Source organism: Lytechinus pictus, chromosome 18 (genome assembly GCF_037042905.1).
Source record: "Lytechinus pictus isolate F3 Inbred chromosome 18, Lp3.0, whole genome shotgun sequence".
NCBI classification, from domain to species: domain Eukaryota; kingdom Metazoa; phylum Echinodermata; class Echinoidea; order Temnopleuroida; family Toxopneustidae; genus Lytechinus; species Lytechinus pictus.
Window position 1 is genome coordinate 15,403,692 of NC_087262.1, and position 27,748 is coordinate 15,431,439.

The 27,748-nt window shown below is 36.4% G+C and overlaps 2 protein-coding genes across 4 annotated transcripts; one reads left to right on the forward strand and one right to left on the reverse strand.

The window, feature by feature from the left end:
* On the reverse strand, window positions 1-21,796 carry LOC129281978 (poly(ADP-ribose) glycohydrolase-like). 3 transcript variants are annotated; one of them, XM_064113161.1, is made up of 17 exons: window positions 21,712-21,796; window positions 18,993-19,193; window positions 18,258-18,372; window positions 17,446-17,901; window positions 16,555-16,708; window positions 15,295-15,414; window positions 14,542-14,625; window positions 13,145-13,312; window positions 11,823-11,983; window positions 11,252-11,343; window positions 6,494-6,630; window positions 5,490-5,637; window positions 5,092-5,170; window positions 4,480-4,588; window positions 4,003-4,105; window positions 2,937-3,065; window positions 1-2,387 (listed from the first exon to the last, which is right to left on the reverse strand). In XM_064113161.1, the coding sequence occupies exons 2-17, from the start codon at window positions 19,081-19,083 to the stop codon at window positions 2,173-2,175; spliced, it is 2,361 nt and encodes a 786-aa protein (XP_063969231.1). In that variant the 5' UTR covers window positions 19,084-19,193; window positions 21,712-21,796; the 3' UTR covers window positions 1-2,172. The 3 variants fall into 3 exon arrangements, with proteins under 3 accessions (XP_063969231.1, XP_063969233.1, XP_063969232.1); XM_064113163.1 differs by having other exon boundaries at window positions 18,993-19,133; window positions 21,712-21,766; XM_064113162.1 differs by having other exon boundaries at window positions 21,515-21,756.
* Window positions 21,754-27,396, forward strand: LOC135157480 (small ribosomal subunit protein uS3mA-like). The gene is made up of 3 exons (XM_064113165.1): window positions 21,754-21,828; window positions 23,941-24,127; window positions 24,706-27,396. The coding sequence occupies exons 2-3, from the start codon at window positions 23,944-23,946 to the stop codon at window positions 24,987-24,989; spliced, it is 468 nt and encodes a 155-aa protein (XP_063969235.1). The 5' UTR covers window positions 21,754-21,828; window positions 23,941-23,943; the 3' UTR covers window positions 24,990-27,396.
* Window positions 27,397-27,748: the final 352 nt, after the last annotated feature.

Genomic DNA, 27,748 nt, shown 5'->3' on the forward strand with positions numbered 1-27,748 from the left:
TGAATTGCATGATCAGTATCATTTATTAGAAAATAAATTAAAAACTTCTAAATCAAAATATTACATAGAATTCATCTCATAACTTGCAATATTCAATGCAAATAACATTCAAATATACATACTTTATATGAGATGCGCATATAAAAACATTCTGATCAGGGGAACATAGAAAGAAACAGAAGCTGCCTATTTCACAGCAATAAACATGATTACATCATTTATGCATATTGTAGAAAACCATACTATCCCTTTTAGGGTGCATTTTTCACATAAATCATCTATACATTATTAAACATGGCACAAAACATTACAAAGAATAATTGTACTACAAAAGGATTTTAAGTATTGGTGTAAATTGCTAACTACTTATTTCAGGAATAACTTTGATTTTTAGAAAAATAATTTGAGAGCTTTTGAGAATGCAATGGAAAAAAAATTGGTAGATTCAGATATAAATCAGTCTGTGGAAACTTAGTCTATTTAAATAAAAATAGGGAGTTGAGCATGCACAGATGAGTTTCTACCTTAAAGGTCAAGTCCACCCCATGAAAAAGCTGATTTGAAAAAAAGACAAAATCAAACAAGTTTAACACTGAAAATTTTATCAAAATCAGAAAGTTGTGTCATTTTCACAAAACAGTGATGTGCACATCATGGGCAGTATGCAAATAAGGTCACTAATGATGTCACACACTATTCTGAACTTCTTAAAAATTACACAACTTACTTGTTGGGGTTAACTTACCTTTAACCCTATCAGATGGGTCTAAATAATTAAATAACTCTATTAGGGTTACACTTTGTTCTTTGCATTCTGTCATGTTTTTGAAAGATTCCTATTATGAACCAGATGAGGAGAGAATGTTCCATGCATGTTTTTTCTATAAAGGTACATGTTTTACACATACTTTATGAATGACCAGAGTATGAAGCGCCCAGATATGAGTCAAATATCCCCCCTTTTTTTTTTGGAGGGGGTACACTATTTCAATTAATTCATGTGGCATTGAAAACATATTTAATCAAAGCAATTCACAAACGGCCTTGAAAGCAAGTAAGTATAAATATATTAAAGTAAAGAGGATTTCCCATTGAATAGAAAAAAGAGAAGAACAAATACACACATTGCAGGGCTTTAATGTATTATTGCTAGCTGTAGAGAAAGAACACAACTTATGGAAAATTAAAAGATGTACAGTTAATAACAATGATTGCACTGTATACATATATGTTTAAGATATAGAAACCTAACATGTTTTTTAATATGATTGACAAACTTTTATCTAAAAAAAAAGAAGACATAATTAAATCACAAAACTCAACGTAACGAGGTGATTACACGGAACAACTCACAAATGTCTGCAACCATGAGCAGATTCAAGACTGATATTCTAATATACTATAAAGACTTGGCATAAATGTATTATTTTCAATCTCTGATATTTGAAAACATAATTACAATAGATAGAGCATTAATGCTTTTCATCTATAAGTAAAGTGATAAACTGCCAATTGTCATTTCATACTCTGCAACAATTTTATGAAAAATGACACCCGTGACCATGCCCAGTCTCGTGTATCCTCCAAGTGCCACTTTTAGATTACATAGTGAATAGTATCTCATTACACGTACATTATCATGGTTTGACTCGACATAATCACAAAGTTGAATTTTTAATTTGTGACAACTGCAAGCATGCATTTGGCAATCCTACACAAGCTTGAGCATGTGCACTTGGCAGTTAGAGGGTTAAGAAATTCTGTTCCATAGTTGGAACTATAGCTTTAAAGGGTCTTGTTTACAGCAGCACGGCAAGCCTTACTCAAAAATTGGATGATCAAACTGTGCCAAGCCTGTGAGAATTACGGAATCCAGCAGTCAAACTATTATTTCCCATGAATCCTCAATTTTAATACCCATTTCGAACATGGGACACAGGCAATTGACTACAACTTCTGTAGCAATGCTCTTGTTAGCAGGCCCTGCCTAATAACAGAACTTGGTGGTCACTTCATCAGTCATCAGCTTAGAAGCATTTCATGAAACAGATAGTGAATAACTTTCACTATTTGCTCTGAGCCAATCAGATGCAACGATTTTGATAACTTATAATAGTGAGTTTCATAGTTTTAATGAAAATCTGCCCTTATAGCATGCTGCACCAATAACAATCAAGGTGTTTCTGCTCTGTAGTTGGGACTGTAGCTTCTGCCAGCTGTGGTCTTGGCCTCAGCTGGGGGGCCTGCCTCGGTCTCGTACTCGTCGGTGTCCGAATCACACACCGTGTAGAGCTGAAGGAGGTACGGAAAGAGCTTGGGCTTGGATGCTCCTGCACCACGTCTCAAGACGTCCGTCCTGTACCTGTGAAGGTTCCTCCACAGATCACCTAGAGGAGTAAGGACAATAAATGATCAGTATGCTGGTTGTGTGGAGTAAAGGCCACAGCACAAGATCGTGAGATGGATAAATGAAAAGGGATGACAATGTGATCACAAAGGAGGAGGTAGAGGAGCAAGATGAAAGAAATGAAGTGGAGGAAAAGGAGAGATGGAAGAAGGTGGACAGAGGAAGAGGGAGGAGGAGGGATTTTGAAAGGGGAGGAAGAGGAGGAAGTAGAGAAGGGAAGAGGGGAAGGAGGAACAGGAAGAAAGAGATAGGAAGAGGAGGATAAGCTTACAGAAAGAAAAGATAAAAAGATGAAGAAGTAAAAAAAATGGACATGGCATTTCAAGTTAGAAACATGTAGATCAAGAATCAGTAATCTGAAACTATCTTACTGATATATGCATTGACTGATCCTGCTGAAAACTGGCAACCTATATTTGGTTTAGAATGAATTGCCTCTTCAAAAAACGTATTATGCATATTATCATTCCAGTAACATTACATGGCAAAACATCTGAATAAAATTGCATGCAGAGTCGAGGTGGCTTACCAACAGTGACAGACTGGGCTGCTAGGAAGTCATGCATGCCTGCCATATCATCACATAAATCCTTATCTTCAAACGTGAAGTAAGCCAGATCTCTCCCTGCTTCAGCTGCAGCCATCATTTGGATTAGTCCTAGAAATGAAAATGAACAAGAAATACCATTAGCTCTGCCTTTTGGCCCACTCCCGACTTTGAAACAGAGTGTTGTGTGTTCAAATCCTAACCATGATGGAGTAGTTTCCATCAGCAAGAAATTGATCCACATTGTCATGCACTCAACCCAGGTGAGATAAATGGGTACCTGAAAGGAATTTATTACTGGAAATGCTTGGGCGCAGACTGTAAAAGGCTTGCCACGCTTAAGCCAGGGTAATAACATCTAAAGTATCTTTGGAAGTGCATAGAGGTATTAAATAGTACATTGTATATGCAATAAAAGAACTGAATATTTTATCATATATTATCATTTTTATAGCAATATCAGGTTTATCAATTTACTTCTCTTTAAAGGCCAAGCACTAGCGTACCTACGGGGGGGGGGGGGCAGTCTTTCCCCCTGATGAGTCTTGAAGACCTTTTTTTTTTTTTTTTTTTGCTTGTCAATTTTTTTTCTGGTACAAAATCCTTTATTTGTGGTTGAAGACCTTTTCTTTTCTTTTTTTTTTTGCTTGTCAAATTTTTTCTGGTATGAAATCCTTAATTTGTGGTTGAAGACTTTTTTTTTTTTTTGCTTGTCAAATTTTTGGCGGACGAATTTGCCCCCCCTGTGGAAAATCCTAGGTACGCCACTGAGGCCAAGGTGGTAATATTCATATCAGTTATTTTGATTTCTAAACAAAGTTTACCAGTGTGGTTGTGCAGAAACAATTTATCATGCACTTTTGCACGCATCACATTTATAGAGTCAAAACACATATCTGAGTAATAATAAAATTGACAACAAATTGAAAAAAAGTGTAGCCAATGTACGGTCATTGTAAACATCATATTTATCATGTATTTCATCTCATTGCCAATCAATAATTTTAGCAATATCTTACACATTCAAGAGGATTTGTTGTTCACATACCTTTCACTCTCTTGTCTCCTCCAAAAGCTCCGCAACCCCAATTACCAGAAGCTATGGCAGGTAGATGCTCTGATGAGGTGTTACCATGGAAACCACAATATGCCTACAGAAAATAGAGCAAATAAATAGATATTGCATGGAATAACTAGTTTTGCTTAAGAATATTAGAGTGGTCAGCCGGGGTATGTTTTATGCGATGTCACTGCCAATCAATTATCATATGTCTGTCTTGACCTTCATGGAAAATACATAACAAGTTGATGACAGTAGTCTCTGTAATATATTTGGGACTCAGTTAATTATTCTGTACGATCAACTCAGATCGCAAAAAAAATGATGAAATTAGCCATTTTGGGGCAAGGATGGAGATTATAAGATTTAATTAAAAGAGGCACGTAAAATGTAGGCTATACATAACATTGATAAAAATTGCAAAACGTAAATCGGTCATAAAAATTCTGAGATGTTTCTTGATACCTTATTGAGCTCTCTCCGGAGACAATCAGGTCTGAACTGATCTTCATATCGACGGATCACAAGGGCATCAATGGCAACGATCTCAGTCTCTAGCCTTCCCCATGCATCCCTGTATTAAAAGATACAGTAAATATAAAAATCTTTATCTCGGGGGGGGGGGGGGGAAATAGCTGAAATCAGTTAAAGACCTAAACTTTCACACCCCTGATTTAAGTTCTTGTTGTTTGTTGGGTATATAAAATGGCGACCAGTCATGTATGACTTTTACCTCCAACTCGTTACTTTTTTGTTCCTTCTTTCTTTTTGTTTCATTTTTTCCTCCTTTCTCTCCTTTTCTTTTCCTCAATCTTAAGGCCAATGATATCAATAGAAGTATAAAAAATGCAACAACAAAAAAATAGAACTAACTTGTTAACCGTGCTTTCCAAACTGAACTATCTGAGAATTAGACCACAGGTTATTGAACACAATCACTTGATTGATAGCATTGTATCAAAGCTTTTGATACCTTGATGATGTTCATGTTTATGAATGTATTAAATGGAACATCAGGGCATCCATTAAAAAACATTTTGGCTGATCTATTTTAATAAAAAAAACCTAAATGAATACCTTGTGGTAGAGTCTTTGAAACTTCCCTTCCACTTGAAAGTGTTGGCATATCCGGTGTAGTCACTGAACTGCTCAGCACCTGGACAGATAACATTAAGAAAAGCAGAGCAATGAATACATGGTATACTGATGGTGGAAGCATTATGGTGAAGAGGTTCTGACCCTTGCATTGTAATCAGAGGGGTGTGTGTTCAATTCCATTATCGGCCTAGCGTTCTTTGGCAAGACATCAACCTATACTTGCCACTCTTCCCTTTAGGTGTTATTGGGTACCTAGTAAGGTGTGAAAGCTAGATATGCTTAATAATTCCGATCAGCCAATCAGTAGCTTGTAACAGTAAATGATTGGCAAGATGCTTCATGAAATGCCCCCCCCCCCCCAGGTCTATTATACTAACCTTTGATAATGACACACTCATTGTCATCCAGAACCTCCGTGATGAGACGAGTCACTATGAGCTCTGGGTTGATCATGAAGCGGATCTCCTCTTGGACGCAACCAAACCCCAATGCACCGCCACCGATGTATTTATTAGCAAAGTCCATCTGGAAAGACAAAAAAGCCATAGTATGATTGTGACCGGTGAATATATTCATAGCTTGTAGTTTGCAAGTTAAATCATCATTATGTAAAATCAACACTATCATCTGCATCATGATTGTGATGTACCATCATTACCATTGTTTTAAGTAACCGGGGGGGGGGGGGGGGGGGTGTGTTTCACAAAGATTTAAGTATGACTTAGAGTCGCACTTAAATGCCTAGTTGCGTGCGTTATAAAAGACATGGCCGCATTGGTCAAATCATGTCAAGAGGACGCGCACTACTACATATCATGTACGCGTCGGCATTTGTGAAACACCCCCCACATTTTTTAAGCACATTCATGCAGTACACTTATCCATACATTCAAACAACGAATTCGTCCTCATCATTTTATCATCATCTCAATCATTATCACCATCTCAGTGTCAACTACCATCACTACTACCATCACATAATAATCATCATCATTCAACTCATCACCATCATCATCGTCGTCATCATCATCGTTGTCATCATCATCACCATCAGTCAACTCATCACCATCATCATAATCACTAATCAGCTTCATCATAAATCACCATCATCACCATCACCATCGTCGTCATCATCACTATCATCACCATCATCATTATCATCGTCATCATCATCATCACCATCACCATCACCATCATCATCATCATCATCATCATCATCATCATCATCATCATCATCATCATCATCATCATCACCATCACCACCACAACCACCACCACCACCACCACCACCACCACCATCATCATCATCATCATCACCACCACCACCACCACCACCACCACCACCACCACCATCATCATCATCACCACCACCACCACCTACCTGAAGCATTCCATGGCCTTCCTTCTCAATCATTCCCGATGCAGCCATGTGAAGCCTCGTGAGAGGTGCTGTACTTTTATCCCACCTGGGTAGATCAGTCAAAGCCCTGCGGCTGATGGTCACAGTTCCCGTAGGTACTGAAAATAAAAACAGGAAAACAGCTAGAGCATTAGAATTGATTAATTAGGTTACATAGAACTTAATCCTTGCCGCAAGGATAGTCGTAAAGGCCTGCAAACGTGAGCACATAACACCTCTTCTTCTCTTTCTCCATTGGCTTCCCATTCATCTCCGTATCCAGTACAAAATCCTTCTCTTAGTCTTCAAAGCATTGAGTGGTAACTCTCCTTCCTACATCTCATACCTCATCAATTTCTATTAGTCAGGGGCCTTAGCAAAATTTTGGGGACAGAATTTACAAAAGCGCAATTTTTTGCATGTGGGTCCCTGGTATCAAAAGCATTAATTCTAGATAGGGTGCCCCGAAATTGGTGAAGGGCACCCTATTTTAAAATGCTAATTTATGCAAATTTTATGCAAAAAAATCATAATTCACCACATCTCACTATAAATAATTTTCAAATGCCCAATTTTTGTGTATTTGGGTCTTCTTTTGCTAAATATTCAACTGTAGGTCGCTTTTTATAAAATTGGTGAGTATTATTCAATTCTTAAAGTTAATTTATGCAAATTTTATGCAAATTATATGCAAAAACACATATTTTATCATATCTCGACATATAAAATTGTCAAAATCACAATTATTTTTCCACATGTGTCACTGGTTCCAAAAGCATTAATTCTTGATAGGATGCCTCGATATCAATGACTGGAATCCTATTTCATAGTGCTAATTTATGCAAAATTATGTAAAATCACACTATTCACCGTAAATTACTGTATATGTATAGTACAGACCTAAACTTTTCCAGAAGCCTTTTTTTTTGGGGGGGGGAGAATATTTGGGATTTATTTTGATGGGGCATCAAATCTAGATTGATTTCTGTACAGTTCCCGAATCAGAATCAATTTTCAATGTTAATTAATGCAAATTTATGCAAAATTTATGCAAATATGTGTAAAACACATCAACTATCATATTTCGAGGTTTTAAACAGAGGGACGAGCACAACACTATGCATATGAGACACTGTTACACAATTCATTCATTATGGTGACTTTCCATGCGACCAGAGGAGGGTATCATGTTTAAAATGCAAATTTATGCAAATTATAAATCCTGTGCATACCCCTTTCTTTCCCAAGTAGAGTTTCCCCCTGTCAGAAAGAGGAGGGTATATGGATCGTTCTAATGTCAGAAAAAGCTGTCCATGTTTGCCCCTCTGACAACTATGTACATTTTTTAGAACAGGGACACATCAGATTTGAGCAAAGAGACTTGATCATTCTTCTTTTTCTGTCGTCCCTTTGTTGACGGTGACCTGAATAATTTCAGTGAATTTTTCTTTATTGGCTTATGAATTGATCTCTATCACTAAAACTAGGGTAACACCAAAACCAAAACCTCCCAATCAATGTGAGACCGAATCAGAGTCACATCGGTCTGGAATAGGTCCCTAATCAGAGCATTATTGACTTCCCAAAATAATTGTCCAAATGCCTCCCCAAATTCAACCGAATTCCATCCGAATACATCCCGAATGTGGCTCGAATAAAATTTGTCGTGGCCACATTCGGAAGTATTTTGGAGGATATTCGGCTGGTTTTAAACATTTCAAGACAAGCAGAATCCCTCCACGAATGTTCCCGAATGTTCTCGTATAGGGAGAGGGAGAACAGAATAGTCCCGGATCCTTCCGAATAGATTCCGGGAGCTCCCCGAATCGGAGACGAATAAGTACCGAATCCAGGCCATTCTGGGCAGCATTTGTCCGAATTTGTTCGGGAGACTTTGGTTTTGGTGTAACCCTTGCTTAAAGCTAGGGTTAGAACGGAACTGAATCAGCTGCGAATCCATCCATATACACGTATTCGGGTGGTTTCAGGAATATTCTCTTTTGCCTTCGTAAATGCGAGAAAATTTGGGAACATTCGCTGAGGAATTCAGCTCATTTTGAAATGTTCAAAACCAGCCGAATACCCTCCAGAATACTCCCGTATGTGACCACAACAAATTTCATTCGGGCCACATTTGGGATGTATTCGGGTGACATTCGGTTGGATTAGGGGAGGCATTTGGAGTTTTCTGGGCAGATTCGGACCTATTTGTATAATTCTGGGCATAAATGTCCCGAACCGTCCGAGCTCGGCACATTCGTTCTGATTCGGGTCCACAATCAGGCCATCATTCGGCTGTAATCAGAGATATCGGGTCACATTCGGCTGGATTCTGGATGCAGGTTTTCTTCCAAATTTCGGCCTCTTTTCACTGTAATATTTGCTTAGTCATTGGAATACAGCTTCATACATAAATTATTGTTAATTTACATAATATAACACACTTTTGCATGGAAACAGGATTTCCAATAGCATGTTTTGCTGGTAAGGTACTTCAAATTAATGCTTGGCCCCTTTTCCACTGTTAATACCCGTTGGAGTGGGATAATTTATACATACATGTATAAAATAATTCCTAATTTACATAAATTAGCATATTTTGCTTAAAGACGGGACTTTCAATAGCACGTTTGATAGGGAAAATTAAAACTATCGATCTGATAGAGAATTTCTTTAAGTTTGGTTTCTTTTTATTCCTTTTTACTAATTTTTACTATCCATGCATAAATTAATTGCTAATTTACATAAATTAACATATTTTTGCATGAAGATGCAATTTTCAACACTATGTTCTGTGGGAAAATTAAAGCTATTGACCTGATAGAGACTTTCCTAAAGTTTGGTATCTTTTTTATTAACTTTTATTAATTAATTCCTACTGGCATATGGCTTCATGCATAAATTACTGCTAATTTACATAAATTAGCATATTTTTGCATGAAGATGCAATTTTCAATACCATGTTCTGTGAGAAAAAATAAAGCTATTGACCTAATAGTGACATAGGGAAAGTTTGGTGCTTTTGTAAACTCTGTCCCCAAAACTTCAAATTATGGGCCTAAGGCCCCTGACTATATGTACCAAACAGAAATCTCCGGTCGGCCAATCTAAACCTTCTCCAAGCTTCCAGGGTCAATACCAAGTACTACAGAGAACGTGCCTTCACCAATCTCGCATCACATTTCTAGAAATCTCTACCTCCCCAACTACGTGTAGCAACCTCAATAGCCAATTTCAAGAAATCTATCAAAACCTATCTATTCTCACTCTTGTAGTTTTGTTGTATTTGATGTAGTTTAATAATGTAGTGTAGTTTAATTCAATATTATTATACCTTGTAATGATGTAATGTATATTTAATGTTAACATAATAATGTAGCATGTAAAATAATCGTAATTCAATAAGTCTTCTAATTAATGTAAAGCGCTTCGAGATCTTAATATGAAGCGCTCTATAAATGCAATATTATTATTATTATTATGTCAATACGCCATCACATGATCATAGCTGCAAGGATCGCAATGATAATATTATAGGTTTTGACGTCACCTCGGTGAATATAACTGTGTTGTATTGTAAACAGCTGCGATATGGTCACCGAAGGGACATCGCTCACTGCTTATAAGCTGTAAAAACAGGTAGTTTGCTTGATGTACGCCTTTAGTGTGTGAGCGTAGATTGCATGAAGCATGCACTAGCTGTATTTTTCTTTTATGACATAGACGGATTAGAGCCGCGGCAAGCATAACAAGTTTATTATAAAGCCAATGCAGACTCTGATGGTGAATCTACATAGACTATATAAACAGATATTGCCTGTTGGTCTATTTAATAAATAACATTTCCCCTTCAAAGCAATATCCCCCCCCCCCCCCGAGACAATATTTTCCCTCAGTGTTATGCAAAATATAATCACTTGGGGAAAATACAACTCCGTCAGGGAAATGAAATGTTTTATTCATCCTCTATGTATAGGCAATATATGTATAATGTCTTCTCAGAATCTATAAATGTATATCACGAAACTGTAAGGAAATTTCACCATCGTAATGACCGTAATCAACTCCCAGGTTCACCTGGGTAAGGCCCTATTGTACAACGCCTACTTAGCTTGTTGTACTAGAGCAAATGGGAGACTGAATGTCAAACATTTGTACTACTGCACACACGACGTACCATCCAAAATGTACCGTTGCACGGCTATAGATGGTGACGTCACAATATGATTTAATTCATTGCACTTAGTAAAAAATGAAGTTTAAATACGCGCATAGCTTGCTAACTACATGCACAATGCTACCCGAGGTCGACCGGTGCGCTTGTGGGATTTCCTTTTTGCTTTCAATATTTTTGCTCCCTTTACTGCAGGGAAAAACTCTTGTTTTTTTCCATATTTTCCCTAAACTCTGAGGCGATGTACAACACAAATAGCGAATATTCTTATTCGTGCAATGGTGTGAGATTTCGCAATCGGTGAAAGAAACACTCTATTCAACTCGGCTAACGCCTTTTTGAAAACAGCATCTTTCTTTCACCTCATGCGAATCTTGCACCATCGCACTCATGCCTATTCGCTATTTGTATAATGTAAGAGTCAACAAAGCTAATACCCTCTGTTGTTTTACAGGGTAAAAAAAAAGGGAAAAGGTTATCACTAATCGCCATTTACACATCATTTTTTTTTTTCCCCAAGCAAGAAGAGATCAATGCCGAGATGATGAGAGCAATGTTTTATTTACCATTTTCAGTAACTCTACGGAAGTAAATCAGGATACACTTTAACTTCTCAATCTTTCTGTGATTTTTGTAACCTTTGCCCATCTCAAATAACCTGAAATTTAAAACGAAAATGCAAAACAGAACCAGATTCAAATCACATACCATTATACATTTCAGGGTAAAACTCCTTCCAACATCTGTATAATATGCAAATCACAAGACACCAATGGCCTTGTCTGATATGTTACTTGACTATTTCACATATCTTTACTAAGAATTCCTCGTATTCTATTTTTGAAAAATTGTGTTAATTTCTGGTAATGCTAAAATACAGCATGTACATCATCATTCATCATCACTATTTATTTCAGGCAGTATTTTCTCTCTTATGAAAGGTTGATGATTGCCACACCATGACAGTCCCTCATGAATGATCATAAATTCTGTCCACAAAATGAAAAGACATAATCATGATATACTGCATCACTACATTCACTTGGTTGCTTATGTTTCCTGAGTCAATAAAAAAAATATATATATGTCCAATTGTTACAAAGTTTTAATTGAAAAAGAGGAATACTGTCAATGTACCTGTTAAAGTTGATATCTGGGAATTTGGAGTACTCTGATTTCTTTTGCTGAGCATTCCGTCGTGGAAAGGTACAGAAGAAAGCATTGGCAAGGAGGCTGGCTATCTGTTGTTGAGATATTGTGATGCTGTGTGTTAACTGTCTTCTTAATAGAGGAATGGCCTAAAAGAATTGAGAAAAGAAAAGAATGCAAATTGAAGTACGAGCGTTGTGGCCCAGTGGATTAGTCTTCGGACTTTGAAACAGAGGGTCATGGGTTCGAATCCCAGCCATGGCGTAATTTCCTTCAGCAAGAAACTGGTCCACAATGTGCTGCACTCAACCCAGGTGAGGTAAATGGGTACCGGTAGGAAGTAATTCCTTAAAAAGCTGTGTGCGCTATGAACGCCTAGGTTAGCCGGGTAATATAGGAGCGCCTTGAGCACCTAACAAGATGGATATGTGCGCAATATAAATACCCTATATTATTATTATTATTACAGCATTCGAATTCAGGGGCACTGTGACTATTAGAGGGAAGGAGTATAATGTTATCATTTGCCTGTGCGGGGACACTTTGAAGATTCTTCTTATATATCTAAGAAAAAATATGACAAAGTGGTATAAATTAAGTTGGTATCCTAAAATTTTAGCCCCCTTTCACACTTGTGAAGGGGATATGCCAGTATTCAAAACAGAAAACAAAGCAAAGCAAACTATTGTAAACCAAATGATTGAAGACATTTCTCCATTAGAATTCAGATACATGTAGCATGTGTTTCATGATATTATTTCATCTCACTGTGACATAACTTTAAAGGAGAATGAAACCCTTGAAACCAGCTGAATCCATTTCAAAGAGAAAAATCAAAGAAAAATATTGTTGAAAGTTTGAGGAAGATTGAATGAATAATAAGAAAGTTATGAGCATTTGAATATTGAGATCACTACTGCCATGTAGATCCTCCCATTGGCAATGCGACCAAGATCTGTGATGTCACACACGTACAACTCCCTCATTACTTTAGTACTTATTTTCAGTGTCCAAAAGGGGAGAGTTGTTCATCTGTGACATCATAGATCTTGGTCGCATTGCCAATGTTAGGATCTCCATAGCATTAGTGATCTCGACATTCAAATGCTCATAACTCTTCTATTGCTAGTCCTATTTTACTCAAACTTTTGTTGATCTTATTCTTTGATTTTTCTGCTTTCACAAAAGCTTACTTGCTCCAAGAGTTTCATTCTCCTTTAAATTTTGAATATGTTATCTTTTGATTGACAAAAGCTGAACTATAACTTTGACGATTTAAAGAAAAGGAGCAATTGAATTGAATTTCTTACCTGAGTACATAATTTTGGCAATCGTAGAGCTAGATTAACCATCTCCGGGAGAATCTTATCAAAGAAATAAGTTGTTTCCTCTGCATCTAGTACATCCGTAAAGAGAGTGTGAAGCGCTCTGAAGTTCCAACGCTGGCTGTAGCGAGCATTGTACGTCAAAATAGCTTCCTAGAAAGAAATAGAATTATTTTGTGAAAGGAAGGTCAAATGAGTGTATGTCTATGAGAAAAGGAACAACATACAAAATGTTGTGATAGCTACTTAACAGTGTCTGGATGTACATACTAGCATGCATGTCTATTTATAGAATGAACTGTAACCGAGTAGTATTTACTAGGTCAGCATAATTTGCTGGAAACCTAGTAACAAGGTTTTATTTCAATCTGTTAGTAATACATCAAATTCAATACTCTGAGTAAAGTCTTCATAGATTACTCGCTGCTACATTATCAGTATACTTGTAATACTATGAGAGAATGCCAAATATACATTATGTAATCTACTATACAAGGTGATTGTCAGTTCCATCCTGTTATGTGACTTAAAGGAGAATGAAACCCTTGAAACCAGCTGAATCAATATCAAAGAGAAAAATCAAGGAATCATATTGTTGAAAGTTTGAGGAAGATTGAATGAATAATAAGAAAGTTATGAGCATTTGAATATTGAGATCACTAATGCCATGTAGATCCTCCCATTGGCAATGCGGCCAAGATCTGTGATGTCACACACGTACAACTCCCTCATTACTTTAGTACTTATTTCACTTGTATTCTCACTTTTATAGTCTATCACAAGGTGATGTGTTCTCTTTATGAGAGGACAAGTACAGAGGTTTTACAACATTATATCATTGATGAATCGTTTGTCATATGATTAGAATGAGCAAAAAGAGATGTTTTGGGGTATATTTTCAGTGTCCAAAAGGGGAGAGTTGTTCATCTGTGACATCATAGATCTTGGTCGCATTGCCAATGGGAGGATCTCCATAGCATTAGTGATCTCGACATTCAAATGCTCATAACTCTTCTATTGCTAGTCCTATTTTACTCAAACTTTTGTTGATCTTATTCTTTGATTTGTCTGCTTTCACAAAAGCCATCTTGCTCCAAGAGTTTCATTCTCCTTTATACTTGAAATACAATGTACATCTATCATGGGTGTTACATAAAGCAATTTGAAAGTTATGCACAACTGTAACATGTTCTTAGATGCTAATCAGCTACATAGAGATATATCATTTAGCACAAGAAAGGGTCACCAATCATGTGTAAAGTCATTCATAACTTACAAACAGCTTTATGAAACACACAATTGGTATATAGCACACATTCCAACTGGTCCTGTATGCAGGTTTCATGACGATGCCCTGCCTATGAAATGTACGGTATACTTACTTCTAAATCTACTGAGTTCTTTATTCCACCAAGTAACGTTGCTTCAATGAGCTCCCATCTGCTTTGGACCTTCTTTCTTCCAGCCTATGGAAAAGTGAAAAAGTTGACAGTCAATAAGGCAGGCAGAAGAAGAACCAACCACATAAAAGTAATGTGGCTGAGTGGGACCAAAGTTGTTTTATACAGTGGGTCATGGGTTCAAATCCCAGACAAGGTTTACAATTCCTGCAGCAAGAAATGCATCCACATTGTGCTGTGCTAAAGAAATGTTTAGTGAATGGCTACATGATGTGAATATTCCTTGAAATGCGTTAATCACAAACTAATTCATTTACGTCACATATTAAGCAATTCCAGCTAGCCCTTCACTGCAATGCTTTAAAAGGAGACAAAAACATACTTATTTGACAGTCAAATAGCAAATAGCTGAATATCAGGCTTTTACTTTTTGTAACCCCCCCCCCCCCCACCGTTATGTGTTAATTCATGTTCATTCTTTACCTCAGTTATGTTTTAAATTTCTCAGGGGCAGCTAACCAATAAGACTTGTTCTTCTATAGCTGTCCCCATCCACAATATATTTGCACGTGTTACATTTTCTTTGTGTGTGTATGTCATTTGAGTGCAATGTATATGATATGATATTCAATCAATGATTATTGTAATGTTTATTTTGTATATTTTTCATGCTGAATGGAATAAATGAATAGAAATGAAAGACAAAAATAGAAAGAAACTAAGTAAGAAACTTACCTGATCCTCAACAGGATATAGGTTTTCTGGAGAGCAGGGCATTCTTACATGGTCACCATCCCATTTATCTTGGTAATCACTTGGGAAGGCAGTGGGAACAACACCCGATTTCACTGGGGTCTGTTGAAGATAATAAGTCATATACAGGTAACCCAGTAACTTTTGGGGAATCCCCCATCCCTCACTGACTTGTAAAGATAATTGTCAATTTACAAAAAGTGTTGGGTTGGGTTTTTTTTTTCAAGATAAATCTAATGCCCCGCATTCCAAACTCATGTTTAATTTAAACTGGTCTATTAAAGATATGGTTTAAAGAACAAGTCCACTCCAACAAAAAGTTGATTTGAATAAAAAGAGAAAAATCCAACAAACATAACACTGAAAATTTCATCAAAATCGGATGTAAAATAAGAAGGTTATGACATTTTAAAGTTTTGCTTAATTTCACAAAACAGTTGTATGCACATCCTGGTCTGTAAATGAGGAGACTGATGACGTCATCCACTCACTATTTCTTTTGTATTTTATTGTATGAAATATGAAACATTCTAATTTCCTCCTCATTGCCAAGTGAAACAACGATTAATTCCTCCCTAAACATGTGGAATTAGCATTGTTTAATACTATATGGTTCAGTCAAGTTGGTCCTTATTGTCAAATTCGTAAAAAATGAAATATTGTATAATTCAAACAATAAAAAACAAAAGAATTAGTGAGTGAGGGACATCATCGACTATCGCATTTGCATGTCACTCAGTTGTGCATATCACTGTTTTGTGAAAAATAATCTAAACTTTTAAAATGTCATAACTTTCTTACTTTATATCCGATTTTGATGAAATTTTCAGTGTTGTGTGCTAGTTTGATTTTTCTCTATTTATTCAAATCAACATTTTTCTGGGGTGCACTTGACCTTTAACTTTAGATAGCCAATTCTAACAAGTTTATTGCTGACTCTAACAGTGCATATTCAATTTTCAGCTCATCTGACACTCAAATCATTCATAACTGACTGTGAATAAACACTGAAATAGTTCTCTTCTTCATTTAAACATAAGGAAAGAGCTAAAGTAAAGATAGGAAAAAAAATTATTTATGTAGATGAAATTTGACATTTCTGGCTTCCCATCAGTTTGGCACACAGTTAGACCATTGCCTATGTTAAACAAACTTCAGAATAGGGGCCAATGACTCAGGCATAGTCGCTGGTATCAAATGGCATTAAATTAAAAATGAAAAAGATGGAAATCATTCTCTTACTCTGAAGAGAATGGTGTGATCTTGGGATGGTCTCATCTCAGGCAATACATCAGAACAGGCTGGTGCCCGGTTTAACTCTGAGATAGGAGAACCTTTCCAATACGAAGTTGGAACATCTGTGCAGTGAACCTCCTCATCTTCCAAAGGTTCTGAACTAAAGATGCAAGAAGAATAACATTATAAGTTTGATGAATAAATATCAACTCAAGGGCCACAACAGTGTTACATATCGTCAGTGATTTTACGAACCAGTTCAAACCTAATTTACTGTCAAATTTTAGGCATTCATTTTTTGTATACCGGTATTCTGAAAGCCTGTGATTTACTCTATTGATTTGCCAAATTTCAGATCAAAATTTGTATTATTTAAAAAATAAGGGCATATTTAATATTTTTTACGAACCACTGACGATATGAGAAAACATTCTTTAGCATCAATGCACATAATACAAATGTACATCTTAGTTAAAATTACGTAAACAGGGGCTACATAAAATGCATACACGTACATGTACATGACAGTTACAAGATATACTACTAGGTAAGAAATTTAATAATGGACAAGGAAAGTTCTAAATATACCATGGCAGCCAGAGAGTATTCATCTCCAGCCTGTCAGTGTATGCATTAAAACTTTTGTAGAGGCTTTACTTTTGCTAAATTTCTTATGTCTCAACTTGCGAAATATTTCACTTCTGCATATCACTGTTGCTGCTCACAAAAAAAAAACCTCAGAATCATTCAAATAACTTCGGAGAATTCAATAAGGGAAAAAATCATAGAAATATTAGCATATAAACATTAATCGACATGATCAGACACTGTTTATTAGAGTCACAGAGTGACTAACCTCCCCGGAAGGTAAAACTGAAAAAAAAAGGAAAAGCTTACTCAGTAAACAACGGTTGTGATCCATCTCCATCATACATGTATTCCAGAGTTGGACTCGCGGGTTCCATCTCTGCATAATTCACATCTGAACGATTCATATCATCCTCATCTTCCCCATTTTTTCCAGTCACTTTACTTTTGTAACCGTCTTTCGAGGTTGAAGGTCTGTCCATCTCATCGGGCAATACTCCCTTTTCTACGACATAATCATACCGATCTGTCCTCTTATAAACATCTTTCTCTTGTTTTGGGATACTAGTCCTCTCTTGCAGAGAAGCATCGCTAGCTTCTGATAAAGCAGCTATCATATTGCTTTTGGGCACAGTTCTTGATGGTATATCCGGTGATGAAGGTTGAACTGTCTTTGAGGTTGATGATCGTAGCATGCGATTGCTGTCATTGTCTTCCACATTCTCAGGGCTGCCTGGTGGTGTGCTCCATGGTGAGCCTGCTTGTCTAGTAATGCGAAAAAAACACCAAGTGAAAATTTCAAAATTAAGAATACCAGTACAGCTTCGATTAATACAGATATAGAGTCTTAAAACGAACAAGATCAATATTTAGTTGTTCCAAAGCCAAACTAGGCAAAAGCAAATTGTAACTAGTGCTATTTCCTTCTCAAGACCTACTTGTTGGTTTACAAGGTGTCAATAAGGGTCTGTGATTGCAGACTATCATACCCTCTTTGATGTTGTAGTACATATTAGTATTTCTATCTTTTGAATGAATATTGCAGTTCATGAAATGAAGCCTAACCCTAACAAACCCAACCCCGCCAAGCCCACTTTTAACCATGAATGACAAGAACTCACTTCCTTCTTTCAGCAGCGGCTGCCATGAGATCCCTCCTCCTCTGCATCTCAGCTCTCTCCTCTGCACTCATCATCGCCTCCTCCTCGTCCTCTTCAGGATTTGATTTCACTCCACCTGGGTAAAGAAAATAAGAGAAAAGGAATAGTAAGGGGGAAACAGAAGCCTACAAAGAATAGTGGCCCAAATGGTTCTTGTGAGCATATGTACTGAGCCATCCAAAGAATGCACTGCAAGGTCATACTTGTATTCATCATCAGATTATTAGTTTGGAGCTTTGGAAACATTTCATTTCATTAAATTAAAAGCTTAACTTGAGTAGTCGCAATGAGCAATAATTAAGAGAGAAAAGACTTCAAAATCAAGATTTACAATAGCTGAACTGTCAATCTACTTGGTTATGAAATACATATAGCTTACATAAACCAAACATTGGGGAACAATGAAATCCAGGCTGAAAATCTATTCACTATGTTATCCCAGATAAGCAGGTGGGTATTGCATGAAAAAAAAAACAAGTTCCTGACAGGAATGTTATAAATAACATAATGCTAATTATTCATTTTCAACCAAAATCATTTTGCGACATAATAATAATAATAGGCATTTGCTACTAACACTTGGGTAGTCATTTTGATGGATTTTCTTCAACATGTAACTAATTTTACAATCTTATTCTTAACTAGTTTAACTACAGCTAACACTGAGGTACAAACATTTACAACTAAAAATCAAACCTTTTGATGTAAAATGGAAATCCAACGTGGACTGCCTGAACCTCTTTGGGGTTGTCTCGTCCGTCTCTCTATCCCTCTTCTTGGGCATCATCAGATGGTATTAACAAAACTGTCAATCAAACTGATCCATCTGAAATACATCTAAACAAAACAGGGATGGCTGGATGTAAACAGTGACTCCCTTGGCTGGCGGTTGTGATTCTGGATACAAGGAAATCAAACATTTAATTCCCCATTGGGTAGAACATCAGTATATTCACACCTGCCTAATAGAAAAAATGTACTTTGACAGATCATACTTGGGGCCAATTGCACGAAAGGGTCTTTCCAAGGACCGTCTTTTATGTTGCCCATCTTTTATGAAGCGCTGCATGTGAGGTATTTGTGAAGTTTATGATAAACAAATAAAATTCATCAGCTAGCTTTAAAATCAATTTTCATACAATTTTATGGGATATCACATCCTGTATTATAAACAAACTATCAGTACTGTATTATTGTATAAAAAAGTGTTCATGTCAAGTGAATGATTAAAACATTATTCTTCATTATATGTAAGGGTAAAAAATACTTGGGGGGCATTTAGAAGAAAAAAAATTGAGAGCCAATTTTATTACCCTGGAGCCATGTTCAGTTTTCCAGAGCCAATCTCTTTTTCAGCTCAGGGCATGGTTTTGGTTCGCAGTTTGTCCTGTTTTATTCATTTAAATAATGTTTAATATTGTCTATTCAATTGCTATTCATTGTTTTAATTGATATCGATTGTTAAAAGATTTTTTTAATTAATTGTTAATTGTTCACTGAATGTTTATTATTTCAGTATTTGTAACTGTTAGATCTATTTACTAACTTACAAATGTCCATCAAATTGAATAGCTCAAGGAAGGATGAAGTTTATCAAATTTGAACAGAATTGGTACTTACCGGAATCCTTTTCATAATTTTCAATTTCTTGATAATAAATAGCTCACTTTAAAATATTTTTTTGAATATTCAATGCATTGCCGCTGGAGAGCAAACGTTATAAAACTCGCCAGAAAATTATTCATTTCACAAATTCACGTCTCGCCAGCACAGTCAATCACATCATCGCAGCACACGTCAAAGTACAGGCGCCATCACTCACCAAAAACCCCCGCTGTAATACAAATTACGTCATTAAAATTTATTTATCTGCGCCATATTTCCAAAGCACGCAACGGGTTTGTTCAGATTCAGGAAGCGGGGTCCCTGAAAATGCAATAAAAATGAAGAAATCTGTGATTTTTTCAGAGTTTGCAAACTTTATTTTCTCGCTTATTTATGATTGTATCTTCTAAATTACCAATAAAAAACCAATTCTTTATCGCAGTTATGGCGATATCGGACTTTGGTCTTTGCAATTGTTTTAGGAAGTTGCGAGAGAGATCCCAGAGGCGGCAGAGCACATAAAAGATAAACCGCTCGCCAATCTGACTGTGTATTTTTTCCTTCTTCAGCAGCCATACAAATAGTAAATATCAATTCAAGAAAATTGATGCAGCAAACAAAAAGAGAAGCGGGCAGACGAGAAACATCACTTCTTGACATTTTTTTGCCAATTTTCAAAAATAGTAAAAAAATTTCATGCGGCGGCCAAAATAGATCATGTCCTAGGCCTAGAATGCACGCAAGGAAGATCAACTACTTTCTAGTTTCTTTTTTTACTTGGCCTTGGGCTTGGCCTAATATTAGGGAGTTCGGTGAAAATGCCACTTTCAGAATTTGTATCTGTCTGTGCACCCATGTATAAAACAAATGTGAAGCCATTAAAGGAGGAGGAAAAACCCTATAGAAACCTATACCATGAGAAACTTTGAAGTTTTATGAATAAAATGATGTATAATTCAAGGGCATGCCTTGCCCCGCATAGCAGCGCATTGCACTTTAAAAAAAAGTATTATACAGTCCCATTCATTGCATTTTGTGTAAGTTATGAAAATCTACTTTTTGCTGTAAAAAAATCTGCACATTCTCCCATTTAAACAGAAATATCTCTGTCAATATTTGACATCATGAGTTGATTTATGCACCATTCTTTTTCTTATTTCACAAGCTTTCCAATGGTACCAAATTTGTCAGGATTCCTTCAAGATTTCATAAAGTAACAGTCTCCCCAACTCAAACAAGAGTTTACTTTTCTTTTTGACAGACTAAAAATCTGCATATTTCCCCCTGTAAATTGGAATATCTCCGTCAATATATCAGACAATGAGTTGATTGAGGCATCATTATTTTTCTTATTTCACAAGCTTTCCAATGATATCAAATTTGTTGGGATTCTTCAAGATTTCAAAAAGTCACCGAACTCCCTACTAATATTACATTTTGAACCTTCTCCATATTTTTATTTTCAATTTTGGGTGGCTGTCGCAAAAGGAACTCTTCCTTTCACGGTCATGTCATCTCCAGACTACCCCTCCCTATTCCCATGGCAGGCGAATGACCCATATGCAGTTTGTATAAACGGCAACACAGAAATGTGATAAGGCCCATTCACTTACATGCAGAACAAATCGCACGTGCCGATTCATTTATAAGTAACTTCTTCGCCACTTTGTTCACAGTCTAACTTCGTTTTAGTTTGAGTATTCATAATGGGCCAAGATTAATCTAATTAGCTGTAAAAAACCGACATTCATGGAAATTAACTGGATCAAGCAGATAGTGGTTCACAATCACACCTCAGACATGTAATTACCAAAATAGATGCTCTTTCTTGTCTTGACTTGGCTCAACATAGAACGCGAGCTGGCGCTATCCAATTGTGATTGTAATTGTTGTGCAATTAAGTAGATTGCATTTGCGGTGGAGATTCGTAAGATTTGATAACATTTTTAACTGCTCTTACCTTACTGTTTGTCTTGCAGGGTGTAATTTTCATTGTTTATCTATTTCATGGAGTCAGAATGAATGTACTGATGCTAGTTCATGAATTAAAGGGGACGTGATTCAAAAGTCACTTAAAACTTTATCGGTCCCACTAACTCGGTTTTATGTTGTGAAATGAAAAAGTGATGCTGATCATGTGTGCCGACTGCCTGCATGCATGCTGAGATATTTACTAAATTACTGTGAACACAACAAAAGAGTAATAAAAAGAAGGAGAAAATGTAGTTAGAATTAGAGAGAGAAAAAGGGATACTGCCTCGCTCTTGTCCGAGCGCGAGTGACTTTTCTTTAGCTAGCCTAAATATTACTCGCCCTAAAATTAAAAAAAAAAAAGTAAAAGAAAAGGAGAACCAGAATTTCAGAAAAATAATGGAATGGAGCAAAGAAAAGATGGGGGTCTATAAGGGAGTAGAAGAGAAGGATCAAGATGTAGAGATAACATTTTAGAAATGGGGGATGAATAATACAAGGTTCAAGAAAAAAAAGGGAAACTGAAAAGATAAAGAAGAGGAAAAGGAAGAAGCTGGAGCAGAAAAGGGGGAAAAGAATTGGAAAAAAGAAAAGAAAAGGAGGAAAAGAACAAAAAAATAATATAATGATAAGAAAAAAAGAATGGGAAGGGGGGTACATTCTGTAAAGTTACCCTCTACCATTGAAATTATTTAACTAACTTTGAAATCTGCTTTAAGTATATATCTAGTAATAAAAAGGATATATTGCATTCACTCATAATTGATGAAATAAATAGGTTTGTGTCTTTGTGAGTAGTTTGTTAAAAATTAAAGGCATATTGTACAGATCACAGTGCATCATGATAAAACAGCGACAAGAATGACAGTCCATGCACAGACCCTAGCTTTCATGCAATTGGCCCCAGATTCCCCTCCAGAATTTTCCAATTTTTTTCACCATCTAGGCCTGCTTAAAGGGGAATCCGGCCTTGGCCATAAAATGTTGTGTTGGGAAGAAGAAAAATAAATTAAACAGAATGGTGAAAGTTTGAAAGAAATCAGAAAAGCAATAAGAAAGTTATAGCTGCTTTAAAATTGAGATCATTAATCAGGGGCCGCGGAAGCGGGGGGGCTGGGGGGCTTCAGCCCCCCCACTTTTTTCCAAATCCATGTACAAAAACGCAAAAATGACCATACGATTGTGATTTTTTGCATGGTCAGCCCCCCCCCCCCCACTTTTGGCTCAGCCCCCCCACTTTGAAAACCATTCCGCGGCCCCTGTTAATAGTATGTAGATTTCAAATTGGCAACTGGGTAATTAAATTATGACAAGGGGCAAGGACAACTTTCCCATAGGCCATGTGCTTTATTATCAGGGTTTTGTGGTTTTCTCCTAAGTACCCATTCCCCTGGGGCAGTAATCTAAAAATAACCCAGGTAGTATATGTCCTCATGAAAGAAAATATAATTTGAAATAAAACTTCGGGGAAAAATGACATTTTAGCCATAATGATATGTATTGGAGTACATGGAAGAGTAGTCCTTGCCTTACATCACTATGACATCCCATATGCGGCCAATTTGAAGTCTCCATGGGTATAGTGATTACCAATATTTACAACTTTTAAAAATTCATAACTTTCTTGTTGTTTGTCCAATATTGTTAAAACTTTCACATATCAACTTGTCTGATTTTTCTTTTTCTTATAAAAACAAGTTTTCATTTGGGTTGGATTCCCCTTTAAATACTATCTACTTTTGTTTTCATAACTTCTTTGACCAATACCCACACACAAACAAATGGGCTTCTGACCTCAGAGCAGATAGACAAAATTCTGGGTGGGAAAAAAATTCTTTGTCATTTTGATGTTGTTGCCTTTATCCTTTGACAAGTCAAAGAGATTGTCATATTGGAGATGTTTCCAATATTAAAAGCACAACCACTTAAAAATTAAAGTAGCAATCGGCTATGCTGTTGATTTTGTTAATTGATTATTTCTGTAGACGATAGCAGATTATTGCAAATATATTTCTAAAATAATGATGAGTTTTAAATTCAAATATTTTCCTTAATTTTGGTGTTTCAGAATATGCTGAGAGGGGCATTGAATATTCAGAGGTCGTCAATTCGGCTTCTGCAGACATCGGCAGTATGTCACAAGGTTGTTGCAGGTAGAGTGAGGGTTAGTAAAGGAGAGAAACCAGTCACATATGAACAGTCCAACCCTCCCCATTACATTGGTGTCAGAAAGAGCTGGAACTCCAAACACACAGGTATAAAATTTTATATGGCAATGGCATGTATGTGTGTGTGTGTACGTACGCATCAGTGGTACACCTTGGAAACTGTCAGGAGGAACAAAGAATTCCGACGTGCAGAAAAAAAGAGCACCATTACTTGCTAAAACACTTTTCCATCTAAAATGTTCTGATACGCGAAAAGATAGAAAATTGAAATTCTGTCAGGGGACACTCTACCCCCTTGCCTCCCAGGAACGCAAGTATGGTGTACCTGCGTGTATTTCTTTTCAGAAGAGTTATCAGTGTACTTCAATATGGAAATAATATGATTTGAATAAATGGAGTAAAACTGGACAAGTATCAAAACACTTATAATATAAGCAAAAGAAATATATACGGACATAACAAAGTTACTGAATAGAAGATTTTGTATTATTTTGATAGATATATGTGTGATAACATAAATGCAATATCTAAGCTGATGATTTTGTATTCCCACTTTCCTTTTTGTATGTCATAGAAAATCCTTTTTGGAAACTGAAAAAGGGGGTGAAAAGGAGATATAATTTTTATAATTTCCTCTCACATTCATTCTCTCTTTTTTCTAACAGCAAACCTGGAAGGGGAAATAGACACAGCAGATCGAACGCAGGAAGACCTCTTCATTAGAAAATTCATGTACGGGACATTTCACAATTGCATGGCGACAGAGATAGTCATAAAGCGAAGAGCTAATCAAATCTTCATCGCTGCCATCATGCTACGAAACCAAGCCCCGCAGAAGTATTACTTTTTGATAGGATACACAGAAGAACTGCTTTCTCATTGGTTCAAGTGTCCTGTGAAATTAGAAGTTCAGGTCGTGGAGGACAGGCCTGTTTATAAGTGGATATGAAAGAGCTTTTAAATCTGTAAACTCTTTTTGATAATTCTCTTTGACTGAATATTTTTTGTACAGAAGAATATAAGTATGCATATTGCAACCTTCCATGAGTCAAAGTATATACTATAGCCTATGTCAAGTCAATTTTTTGGTGCAGTTTATCCAAAGTGTGTTATTTGTCTCCTCTGTGTTTATTTCACTGAAGTCAGACAGATTCCTTGGATTAGACTTAGGGCAGACTCACCTTTCGACCTACTGGATCTGCAAAGTATGTACTGACCTATATGCAGTGTACAAGATATGTCGCCTTCTAGTGTTAAAGCTGGTAATTACCAGGTAATTGTTCGAGGGAAAATTGAATAAGTAAAAGACTGAGAGACGACAGATTCTTAATTAATTGTAATTATGTATTTGGTCAAATTTTGATAGATCGGTATTTTCTCATGTGGTAAATATTAACTACAAATTGGGGGAAAATGACAGAACTATTGATCTAACTGAGATTCTTCATTTATATAACTTTGAGGCCGGGGGGGGGGGGGGGGGGGGGCAGTCAAATATATTGCTGTACACATGCCTGACCCAAAAACACATTTAAAGGGGTGTTTTTTAAGTTTTGGACGTGGGCCGCGCGTGCACTCGTTAAGGGTATAAAAAACAACGATTTTTAAGAAAGGGGTGGTTTTGAAAGACTGGTCAATTGCGGGGTCAAACATGTTTAGGGTATGTTTTTTTCCCCGGGGTCATATTTTGGCGACAACTTGTTTAGGGTCCAAAGTGTAAATAAAGCCCGCAAAAAACTTGTTTAGGGGGTTATTTTGCACACACAGAAAAACTCGTTTAGGGGTTGTTTGGAAATAATTTGGTCACACATGTGTACAGCAATTCATTTGACTGCCACTCCCCCCCCCCCCCCCTCCCTCCCGGGCTTACAAAAAATTAAATTTGGGCCTTAGAGATTTCATATTTGGTAGTCAATAACATCATCTTTCATACTTTCAAAACTATGATTTTATTTTACATAACTACAGGGATCATATTTTCCAGTGGGTTTGGAGGGGAAAAATTGTTTTAGGTTGATAATTGCATGACCTGTTCCTTTCTCGTTAGGGTGCTATAAGGGACAATTTCTGAGATGATGGCTTTTTATCATTGAATAATGAAAATTTGAGGAAATCTGTTATGAAGGATACTAGCAAGTTGTGAGGGTTGGTGCATGTAATTTGCATTTATACCTGAACCCATTATTGCTTTTGTATTTGAGATTTCAGTGTTGCTTTATTCAAAAGTTATTTTGGGTGGGGTGGTGTTTCCTAAAGCTATTCGTAAGTTACACACAAATTTACACATGACTGGCAACTTGTTCTTGTGCTGAATGATAGACCCCATTCTTTGTCCACATTGACATTCATGGGGTGAGAGTGATTTCCTAAAACTTATCAAATTTCGACAAATTCTACATTCTCCTTTCAGATAATTGTTTTGAGTAATAACAGTTTTAATCTACTAAGATTGGATTTCAAGTCAATTTTAGCTGATGGGAATCAAAGTGATAGAATCTGATTCAGCACCCAATCTGCTTTATGAAACACCCCACCCCCCCCCCCCTCCTTGGTAGTAAACAAAATATACTCCCTGGATGCGTCCAATGAAATTACCATTTTCCTTTGAGCCAGACTGCCAGCCAACCAAAGACCCCAGTTCAAGGTAATCATGTCAGTCTAATGATTTTACAGTGTGCCATTGAATTCAGTCAACTGATCAACAAATGATATTATTCTTTTGAGAAATGTTAGCCCTGTGGGGGGTTAGATCAGTGAACCTCCAACAACGTAAGAAATCCCACAAGACCTTATGTGTACATACTTTTTAGGGACAGTAACCATGTGATTATTGGTCTAGTGTCCAGGAAGTTCTAATTGGTTTTGTGGAATGCATCCACTGAAAATTTATTGTCAATTTTCTGATATGTCAACAAAGGCTGCACTTAGTTTTTTTTTTTTGGGGGGGGTCTTCATTCTAATATTAAGGACACTCACAAGACCCCTTTTTCTTGTATTTCCCGATTTGTTGTGATAAACAGATAATCTTCATACATTTAAATTTGCAGTCAATTGTTACTGTACTTTAATAAAATTAATTAGAGCAGAAAATTGGCCTCGAGAAATACATGATGAATGTCATGTTCTATGAATTCCATATTTCGCCATTTTCTCTGTAAAATGAAAATGATGTTGATGTCACAAACAACATATGGTCGGACGTATTATTTATTTCATGTTGGATTGGAAAGAAATAACTTAATCCTAGTTATGTTCTTTGTAACCGCATTGTATTGTCTTTGGTGAATACTCTTCAGATATTGTTTTACAAATTGTGGTTAATATGAATTATGCAATAAACTTCAAAAGAAAATGTATCAGGTATATGTGTAAAGCTTTATTTGTATATTTTTTATCACTTCCATGAATTGTGCCTGTTAAATGTGGAGGGTTGTTCTTAGGATATACAGAATAAGACTATTGAATTTCAAAGGGGCAGGATCATTTGAGATGCAATCACAGATCCCTCTCTTTGTCAGTTACAAGAATTTGAATACATCCGCACAAATCTTTTTTTTTTCTTTCTTTCTCTTAAGGGGATTGACACTTTTACACTTCTAAGACCACCATAGTGTTCTCAGAATCCATCCTAAAGTTACTTTATGTTTTTAATTAATGTGACAGCTTTTATGAGACTATTACTGAGTATAAAAACTGTTGTGTTGTGAG